Source organism: Cottoperca gobio, chromosome 3 (genome assembly GCF_900634415.1).
Source record: "Cottoperca gobio chromosome 3, fCotGob3.1, whole genome shotgun sequence".
NCBI classification, from domain to species: Eukaryota; Metazoa; Chordata; class Actinopteri; order Perciformes; family Bovichtidae; genus Cottoperca; species Cottoperca gobio.
The window spans coordinates 17,307,177-17,318,478 of NC_041357.1; the positions used below are offsets into that span (position 1 = coordinate 17,307,177).

General features: G+C 36.5%; 1 protein-coding gene across 1 annotated transcript; it reads right to left on the reverse strand.

Moving 5' to 3' along the window:
• Positions 1-1,337: 1,337 nt before the first annotated feature.
• lin7c (lin-7 homolog C (C. elegans)) lies at positions 1,338-9,024 on the reverse strand. The gene is made up of 5 exons (XM_029462184.1): positions 8,786-9,024; positions 7,212-7,330; positions 6,950-7,021; positions 6,614-6,823; positions 1,338-5,706 (listed from the first exon to the last, which is right to left on the reverse strand). The coding sequence occupies exons 1-5, from the start codon at positions 8,820-8,822 to the stop codon at positions 5,539-5,541; spliced, it is 606 nt and encodes a 201-aa protein (XP_029318044.1). The 5' UTR covers positions 8,823-9,024; the 3' UTR covers positions 1,338-5,538.
• Positions 9,025-11,302: the final 2,278 nt, after the last annotated feature.

The window sequence follows — 11,302 nt, forward strand, 5'->3', positions numbered from 1 at the left end:
CTCCATTTGAAGTCCAGCTGTCACATCCATTATGTTGGAACTGCCATAATGCTTTCACCAAGTTTATATTTCCTTCTGCGTTTAAAGACAAGTGAAAGAGGAGCATTGAAGTGGAAGACATTTATTTGTGAGGCGGTGGCAGAGCATGTCAACAAGAGTGTGTCAGATGTGTCAGAAAATAACAAATGGTTTAAATAATAGAGAATTCAAGTTCATTCTGGGTTCATTCATCCAACAGTAGCTGACAGCAAAACTGTTACAATTCCCTCTACATCAAAAAGAGCTCTTGCTGTGTCGTGTGCATGCTCTTGATGCTGAATTTCCATCAAACATCTACCCACATACAGTACTATGTATCATTATAATTATTATGAAGAGGTAAAGACTCTTATGCAGCCTGAATGCTGTGCTAAGTACGTCTTATAAAGAACTGTTGGAAAAATATTCCTAATAACGTCACAAAGTCAGGATCCAAATCAAATAAAAGGGTTTAATCTATATTCTTGCAAGAAGGCGCCAAGTTTTATACATACAAAGGATGATTAAACTCACACACATACAGGTTGTAAGTTCTGCTGTGTTGCTCAGAGAGGCAACTGTCCCCGCCTCTGTATTTATACTTCATTCAAAGGACAGGAAGTCATGAAGAGCTTCCAGGTCAGTCTTCCTTTGTTCACCGAAGATGGGGGTTTACTGCTGAGTTTATTGCAGAGATCAAAGGTACAAATTTACAGAGATCAAAAGGACCGAACCTATTCAGATCAGGTCGTCCTTGGTTTATTACTTGTTTACAGTAAATAACAGATGTACTGATCAATCAACTGCTTTGATTGATCTACAGTTCATCAGCAGTTTGTCTCCTGTCCCCTGCTGTGTTTAGCACTCAGTTTCACCTCTTGCCTTTTGCTGTGTGCACTTAGTTACTGGATTTTTCCCATCAAGAACAGGCAAGTTGTATATGTTTGGAACCAAACCTGAACTAAATGATAAGAGACATGCCCATAAACATCTTATTGTTTTGATCATAAAGGGATGGGATCAGTGTAGGAAACACTGTTTGCCCCACTGTCTTAATAAATTAGTGCATAAAGTTGCTAATTTTAATGTGAAATTAGCCCAGATTATAATGCATACAGTTCTCAACACCATGTGCCAACATAAAAGGACCTGAACTAGTAAATATAGATTTTTTTTTTGTAATCTTTGGGGCAATTTTTGCACCTCAATCACAGTTTTTAGGGGTCTTTGGTGGTTGTTCCCGATGTAATTGAACCTAAAATAAATAAATAAAATAAATGCAGTATGTAAAAGATGTTCAAAAAGACCCTCAAAAGTCGTATATTTAAGCACTGTTTATTAAGCCTCTAGTTCAACTATTATTTTGTTCTACGTCACAACATTTTACATTCCACATCAATGTAACACAGTAAATTAGGTAAGAAACTAGAACACAAAATAACACAACACAGTCTACAGGTAATGCTAAACAAGCACCGACTAAAATATTTCAAAACATTATCAAAGTTTTCACAAATGTTGCAAATTTGGTCTTGGTACTAGAAAGAAAAGAAAAATCAGTTCAGATCTCAGAAAAGCAGTTTGGATGTAGGACAGTCTGTAGGTTCATACAGTCAAGAAGAGATCTCAGTCCTACATCAGTGCTGCTGTTCAGAGAGGCTTTGCTGATATGGCCTTGGTACACAGTCAAAATGGAAGTACCAATTATTCCTGGTATTTGTTTTTAGGAAAATCCCTTATAAAATTGAGAAAAATATCAAAGAAAACTATTATAAAAAATACTCTATTGACCATTCCAATATATAGACAATGAAAACAGGTAGAAAGTTGAAGGGTACTTCACAAAATCTTGCAACTAAGTTAGACAATGGTCAGTGACATTCAGTGGAGAGAGTGACTGTGCAATATCAATACCAAGTCTCAATACATTTCCTGATTTACTATTCATGTGTGTAAGCAGTGGATCTAGCAAGCACATGTTGGATAAAACAGAATTAAGGAACAAACTATACATTATATTAAGACAACTTTTATGTACACACCAACTCTTCTGCTAAAACTTCTGCCTCAAAACAAACGTATGCTCAAAGTAGCCTATGGAATGGTCTATTGCTAACCACACTTTCACATAAGCCTATTCTTTTACATGTCTCCTCCTGACAATCATTAATTAAATAGCAAAGCTAATATCACATGGACATGTTCACTGCAATGTATTGATAGTGATCAATATGAGAATGTTACAATAACAAACCTTGTGAATGTCTCATAAGATTATGTAAATCCAATGTGTCTTAAGTGCAGCGTTCTCAAACTCAGACGTCTGTCCACTCAGCCTTAAAGCAGTAACTTCCAATAACATTCTGGAGTAAAATGAGAATTATTTTTGCACCATTACAGGATATTTCCAAAGTTTTAAATGACCTTGCATAGATAATATTATTTTGCATTCAGTTTTTGCAGTACGGTGTGTTTGTTTTATTTTATACTTTGTCCCAAAAGTAACAATTTTTCGGAGAAATCGATCGCAGGGTGCACACCCACTGAAATACAACTGGGCTCTGTGCTCACCATGCATCATCATTTTTCCTAATATTAAAGTAACATACAATTCAATAAAGATTCCTTCCACGATCCTGTATAAAGATAATCCCGCTGGTAAACCTGACATTTAAAAGGAACAGCAGACTGAGTTGACATGGACGGTAATATTGGACATATGCAGAACTGTAACAAACAAAAGTAAGAAGCCAAAGAGCAAAAGGAAAGGAAAAAGGAAGGAAATTGCAATATTAGCCAACTTTCCTGATAATTATAATTGTTTTGCATTTCAGTGCATTTAGTAATGCAAACCACAAAGCCATATTTTGGAGAAAACTATATAATTATTTTATGCCATGAAGTACTAATGTACTTCAATCATTTTGAATGAGCTGTTTAAAATTTGCTAGAGCAGTCATAGGCAGATGCCCGTGTTGGATTTGTTGAGCGATGGTGGATAAAATAACAAAAACACCAAAGGAAAAAGTAACTACAACACTAAAAGCAGCTACACAGGCAATCAGTGACCTCACTTCAGATGCTTTGGTCACAAAATGTGAGGCATTAAGTCATGTCGATAAGGACACAAATAGATATCGATTTAACACTATACTGCATTAAAAAAGGAATTTGTTTCTGAAGAACAGTTCAACATCAGAGGACGACACCAAGAGGCTAAAACTGCACTGAAGGAAAAGTTGTACTGCCTTCATACACTGCCATGTGTTTCTGTTACTATATCCACCTTCCACTACATCCGTTAGATAAATCTGTCTTCATCGTTACTGCCGTTCTGTCTCAATGATGTAATGTCTTGATCCTGAGACTGGACAATAGTATAGTTTTATCAGCCAAAGTCTAATTCACATTATGCTATATGCATGTTACTGAAGTTACCATGGAAACAAAACACTATTGTGAATAAATCTCTGAAATTAAAATTGTTCTGGGGATATGTTGTTGTTCCACACACACACACACACACACACCAGAGTGTTTTACACATCGCTGTGAAAGCATGAAAAGTCTTTGGATACTCAAATATTTGAAAGAAAACCATGATTGATTGATTGACATGTTGCATGCAGACATAAGGGTAGGATTTTGGCTTAATCAGGAATCAAGCATTAATATTCCAGCTCATGAGAAGGACTATCTATGTAGCTAAACATGCATTGTGCAAACTCTTTAAAACTATAAAAATAAATAAGTGTTGTAAACTTAAGCGTTCCTTAATCAGTATATTGGAGGTTATTGACAGGTGTGTTGACATTTGGCTGCTTAAAACTGCATAGCAGAACAAACTTGACAGTTTGGCAGGATTTAGTAACAAAATGTTTGTCCTTATTCTGATTTTAACATTGTGCAGTTTGTAAATTACATAGGTGCCACTAAAATGTTGGTTTTAAAAAGGAGCAAAGACAAATGTTATTGTTAAAATTATGAAAAGCTTCAGAAATAAAACTGTGATGACGCAGAGGTAAATTATTTAGTTACTAAATAATTTAAATATGGGAGTACTCTTATCTTTGATAAAAAATAAATGGTTATTTCAATTTCAAGAAATTGTTCTCTACATCTCATCGCAGCACCGGTGTTATTCTTTTGTCTTTAATCCAAAACCTTTAAAGATGTCAACGACTACAAGGACACACAAGTTTGAAAGTAGCTTTGACTTAAGACACACATTTGTTCTGCGAGACAATGTTTAACAAACGCTATGTAAAGTCTGAACATGACATAGCCATGTATCAGCCATGATATCAACATCTGCCATTTCATTCACAACAATGATGAAAGCTCACATCAGGCATTATTGTGACAGAGAGATTGTTTGATATCAGATTGCTTGATATAAAAAATGTCTTGTTTTTCCTCATTTTGAATTTTCACTGAATGATGCAAAAAAAGCAGGTTTTTTTTTTAATAGCAAAGATCAAAGACAAATGTTAAGTAACTGGCTTCTTGTTCTGTACCTAGCTAAATGGAAAAATATGACTTACATATTGTACATTCCTGATTTCTGTCAAGACAAGTTAATCATCTCATGTCATGGTGACAGCAAGGTATTTGCTTATGAAGGTTTATTACTTTGATAAAAGTAGAAATGTGAGTCTCTGTGGTGTCAGGAATTTAGATCAAAAGTTGCAGAGACCCCGTTACATCACTTACAGTACCTTCTGAGTTCGTGTGGTATGACGTTAGAAAACTAAAAAAAAAAAAACTACGCCCACAGATAATCCATCACTTTTGTTTTGAAGTGTCCTTTCAGTGGTTTCCCTTATTATACAACATAACTATCTCTTTTTGACTAATTTAAAGTGTCATCAGCTTCCCTTCTCCGGTCATGCCTGTAGAGCTGCAACACAAATAAAACTGCACCTTTCTTTTTAAGTTCGCACAATTAAAAAGGGTTTTAAAATATATCTACCATGTAATTCATCAAATCAAATGATCTTTGAGAATAACAGATGCAAAGCATGTAGTAATTCCTGCCACAAGAATTTAATTACCGGAACTTGACTTTAAACCGTTAAAAGGAAGAATATAACAGTGAACACAGTACATAAGATAAACGTGTTTGCCCTGAGGCACTTGGTAGTGGCTGTGATAAAAGAATTAAAAACACTACCTTTCCAGTCAAAGGAATTGTGTAGTTGGTAAAAGCACTCAAAGTTGCATTCAAATTGTCAATTCAAAAATAATGCACACGTGTGAGTGACCACCGACACGACAATCATGATCACTATAGTGTTTGTCTAGAGTTGTAGTGTCCAGTGTAACAATGGCGGACATTAAAAATGCTACAAGAAAAAAGGTAGAAGCACAATAAACAGTATGTGTAAGAAGGAACAAAAACTAAACTCGGGTGTGTTTGTTAAGCTTTTTTTGGGGCATGGAGGTAAGAAAGAGACCAGAACACGTGGCCAGAAGGCTTGAGGAGGACAGACATGGGAGCTGGGCATCAAAAGAAAAATTCTACTGGGGGTAGTTGTTCTGTTGCCGGCGCTTCGCCGACCTCATTTTCTCAAAGCGTGACTCCATTTCCTCTAGGACTTTGGGGGTGTACCTTACCACCAGCTTCACCGTGCCCTGAGCTGCTTTGAGGAGTTCCACAGCTTTCTCGTGGTGCTCACCTTCCACACTCTGGAAAAAAGGCAGAAACGCACAGTTACCTTTTATCACAAAGAGGCATAACAGCTGTAGTAAAGTCTACAGTTTCTATAGGTTTATAATGTAAAAACTGTGGGCATTTGTTAAGCAACAAGGTCAACCTATGGAACAAACAATAACCGTAGTATTTTATAGGTATTGCAGCCCAGTTCATACATTTTGTCATTCGGAAATTTTAATGGAGAGAACAAATTGAGCAATAAACTATATTATTTGCATGATTGTCTTTGGCTGATCCCGGTATTTTAAACTTGGCCCATCTGCTGAATTCTGTTGCTAATGTGGAAAAGCGTTAAACGTATTACATACGTTCGCTTTTTCTCAACAAAACCCCTTGTCTGTTTCCTTGAGGCCTAATACACATGGTCAATGAATTTACCTTCCTCATCAAGCATTTTAAAAGGCTATTTTCAGAAGAATTTGAAACCTACATAGTTTATATCCATATTTGCTTGCAAACAGTCATCTCCATTGCTTTTGTTGGCGCATGGCAACGACTCTTACAAGCACTAACTGTCGATCAGAGGAATAGCATAAACTATAGGCAGGACTGAGTACACCTCACTTATGTGTACGGGGGAATGTTTGAGTGTCCTTACTGACAAATCAAGGAACAACTCTTAAAAACTTTCACCCAAAGCAATTCTGAATAACTCCACTGGGTACCTTTAAGATGTAGTTCTTCTGATAACTGCTCAGTGCACAATGGCACTGTTGAAAATCAGTACAGATTCTAAAGCCCTTGGAGGCAAATTTGAGATTTATGATATTGGGCTGTACAAATAAAATTGAGGTTTAAAATTGTGCTGAAGTGTGCGTCATGCTAAAGCTTCACATTCAACATCCTGGAGTAAGTCTTGATGCTGTGAAGTGAACGTACCACCCCATTAACGGAGAGAAGCTGGTCGCCTCTCTTCAGGCCTCCATGACGGTCAGCGATGCCTCCTGGGATGATCCGTGAGATGTATATTGGTGAGTTTTGCTCCTTTCCACCCATTATATTGAAACCCAGGCCTTCTTCTGTCTTGGGCAGTTCCACGACACGTGGATGCGAGTGTCCCTCACTTGCTGCAAAAGCTGCCACAGTAGCCTACAAATAAACAAAGCGGTGTCGTTTAACCTTTATAAAAACACACAATTTGAAGTTTTCAACTAGACTAGCAACTAGCTACCTTTAAGGATGCTTCTGTATTATACAATATTTGACTTGGCGTACCTTAGCTGTGGCGTTTGCCCTGATCTCAGGACTACTGTTGATGTCCACGGTTTCATACACATGTTCATAAACCTGAGGAGACATTGTTGGACAATATTGCGTCACATCAAAGCAACAGCTGCCCACATTTACAAAAGGTGAAGACAAACAGATCAAACCAAACCCTGTTTTAAACACTTATGATTAACACCAGAAGTAATAAGTGAACTACTGCCACCTCACAGTTTAGGGTTTTATGAATAACAAAGACAAAGTGTCTCACTTCTCTGACAGCGTTACAGAATTCACTCTGTAAGACCCTCTGCAGCGCCTGCAGCTTCTGGGGAGGCACCTCCCCCGTCCTTTGGAGCTTATCAAGCAGTTCAACAGCACGATTAATATCTGCAACAACACAAACATCAAGATTTACATTGATATTTGCAAATGGAGACATTCATAAAAGGCACTGACTGATTCCTGTGTGAATGTCAGTTGTACAATTTTATACTAAAAAGCAAGAAACTATGAATATGTTTAGCAAATGCCTGGTGCTACCACTTATTAAATGTCTATTATTTGTAGGTTTACTAATCATTTCCATCAAATAATATGTCTTTAATTAGTCTAAGATTTAATTTAACTGGACTTGCACTACATTTGTTCTGATTATAAATACTTTGTCCCTGTGGGGAGGTTTGTCTTGGCTTACAGCACTGTTTATCCAACATTATTAAACTATGAAACTACATAAGTCAACAGAGCTACTTCCACTATATCACACTCCAGAGCAAGATATAGTGCGAAATAGATAATAAAAGTACATTTAAATGCCAGCATATCTTTAACAGCATGTTTTAGAAATGAGTAATTGCCTCTGCCACCACAGAGAGATGGGGGCAAACCGTATCAGCTGCACTGTCAAAATAAATTAACAATCATGTGAAATTAAATCAACAAGGACAAAAAAGAGTTTGAGCCGTTTTCCTCCATTATTCTGTTTATATTTTTGCATTTAGAGTTTTGTCTGATTTAAATAATCAATATAAAAGGCAAGTCATCATTCTCCTCAGTGAAACTGACTATTGGTTATCTTAATAGTTTTTGTTCTTTTAATCCGGCTTCTTTGATTACCCAATAATGCTAATATGAAGACTGTTAGTTTTTATAATTATTTATTATTTTTGCCATTATCTTTTGTATGCATGTTTTTAAAAACATGTTGAAACAATGACAAATTATAGTTTCCAATAGGTAATTTTTTTTTTTTTTTTAGTAGTTTATATTATATACAAACATGTGCTATTGCCTTTTTATTCTTTCTATTTCCCCTTGTTTATGCTAGTTTACGTTATTGTTATTATACGTTGTCTCCACATATATGTGTGTGTGTAAAAAAAAAAAAGGAAGACTAAGGTTGAAAGAAAGATTGAGAAAAAGTCTGTAATGTAATGTTTTCCCTCCTGCTCATCCTTGATGGTTATGATGATCAGGCTGGTGCAACAAAGTGTGTGAAGCCTCAATAATGCAAAATTACGTTGAGCCTTTTACAAACAAGATCACTTCTGATATCAATAATATTAGCTAGTTAGCTAGTGTGCTAAGTAAAACAATGTAGCCGTAAAAACTATCGTTACTTTAACTCTGAGCCTAAAATATACATATATTACATATACACATACATATGAACATTGGATATCACCAAGACATCGTTAACGCAAAGTTAGCCAAATAAACAAGAAAGTATGCTGTCAAAAACAATCACCAGCTCTTTGGCTAACGCTAGATAAGCTAGGTTGATGTCTCCATAGATCACAACAAATATTTCTAAGCTAACGCTAGCTAGCCAATTAACTTTACCTCTTTCCAACCGCACGGGCTCTCCAAGCGATGCCATTTTTGAAATGAGTGGCTATTTTATGTCAGGTAGATATTGTGTTAAACGACAGATATTTAAAACTAAATATAGTAATCCTGGATAACGTTACGTGCGCTTAGCCGAGACGATAAATCAGATTAGCCAAGTTAGCCGGCTAGGATAGCTGCAAGTGTCATGGTGCGTTCAAGTAATCCTCGTAAAATGGATAAACCGACCGAAATCATCATGTTGTTTTCCATAGATGCTCGTGAGCCAACACTAAATCTCTATTTCCTAACTAATGTGAATCAGTCAATATTTTATTTCCAAACAATCCAGACGTAATTAAGTATTTATGTATTACCTCATGTACACATATCACTTTTTAATATGTGATACTTATCAATATATATCACAGTATCACCCATGTCTTAGTGAAGTGGACAATGGGAGTTATTTCTATTCTTGAGAATCCTTTCTTCTTACACCTCTAGTGCCTTGAAGCATTTTTCATTTCTGGAGTTAAATCAGATTTAATGTTAAGTATAATTTGTGTTGTGTAAATCGTTGTCATGGGATATGGAGAGGGGTCGCATATCAATATTTAACTTTTACATAATCAGCAATCATCCGTGTGTTAGTGCATCATTAATTTAACATCTGTGCTGCACCTCTACATAGATGCAGCATATCTCAAGGGATTGTTACATAATATCCTGTGTATTGGTGACAAGGGACCAGCCAGAAGCTTCTTTAGCTTTTTTGCTGACACCTAGGAGGAATGTTCTCTCTGCTGCCCTCTACTGGTTGACTTCAGGACATCTTACTCCAGTACATAAATCTGCAGAAAACTGCTGCTGCACTGTGGGCTGAAACCCTCAAGCATGATTCACCTCTGACCACACCCCGGTTGGTGATGACACACAGCTGATGAATTACACCTGCTGTGACATCACTGCTAGGGGTGTGACCAAAGACACAACACACTTGAATGTAAGACCCTTATTTAGTGGAGCATCAGTACCTATGGTCCTTTTTAAAAACAACATTTGGCTCATTGTTTTTGTAAAACAGTTATGCTTTTTGCTTCTTGTTTTTTTCTTTAAGCTTCAGCCTCAGCTCTGTGTCAAATAAATACCTAGGCTACATATATAAGATCAATACACATGCATTATTTACGATCACAAAAGACAATATGGGCTTTATTCTGACTCAAATACAACTAGTCATTTCAGTCACTTTGTCTATTACATTACTTTAATAAAGTTTTCTATAGCCCGAAGCTATTATGCATGATGGATGGGGCAGTTCACAAGACCTTGTCTAAAATACTTGACAAAAGGTTTGATTCATTGTCCTGTACACTGAGAATGTGTTTGTGCTCAGACACGTTGTTTGAATATTACAACATTATTCCAATTCTATTTTAAGGTGTATTATCTGTAAAAAGCGTCTTTACTTGGGATAATAGAGTAACTTAGTAAATTCTTACTTGTTTTGTGCAGCCATGGCAAAAACCCTCAATACATTTATTGGGAGATTCATGATAAAAGACACCACTGCATGCTTGTCGTCTTTTTAAAAGGTGGCGGAGAGACTCTCTATTTGTTTTAAGCTTCTGTATAAGAAAAGTAACTTACAGTATCTTCATCAGCCTCCTCTGGAGGATCGAAGACATATAGAGAAGATGGTGTCACATCCTTTTCCTCAGTTCTCTTTTCAGCTATTTGTTTTCCAAATCTCAAAATGCCAGATCCGGTTCTCTTCAGAGGTCACACTTACCTTCGGGTTGATGACGAAGAAGTAAAATGAAGTGGCATCACATGTGACACAAATATAAGACATAATTAAAGCTTTCGATGAAGCTTTGTATCTTCTTTTTATATGGGTGTCTTCTCGTTCTGAAGTATGTCATATTATGGGTAACTGTGGTATTGGTTCATGATATTAAGATGCAAAGTTGCGACCTTAAACTATGGTGTCTAGACTTGGCAAGAAAGGAGTTTTCACTATGTAATGCTCACTATGAGTTATAAGCTGCTGGAATGTTGATACGAAGCTGCAGTAATCTTTTAACCCAGATACCAAACCAGGCTTTTCCTTCTGATTACAGTCAATGTACAGCTGCATCAAATCTGTGATGATTGTTCTTTTGTAGAAGATTTAAAATGGGATTACCATGCACGACTGAGAAAATGTCGGGTGGGTGTATATTTTCAAGTACACAAACTCAGCCTACTTGTACTTGTCGATACTTGTGATGCTAAGTTCTTATAATTGGGAAATATTACATCTGCAGCTGGAGCAACAACTATAAACACCAAAGTATCAAAGGACATACAGTAAGTTTGAATCAGTAATGTGATGGTGGGGAGCAGGAAGTGGTTTAGGAGGATTTTTCTCACTTTGAGCCACAGAATATACATTCTGTCCACCCATAACACTTCCGTTATTACTATCACTGTATATTACCCAATGCATTGACTCCTTTGTGACTGAAAATGCATCATTTTCTTACA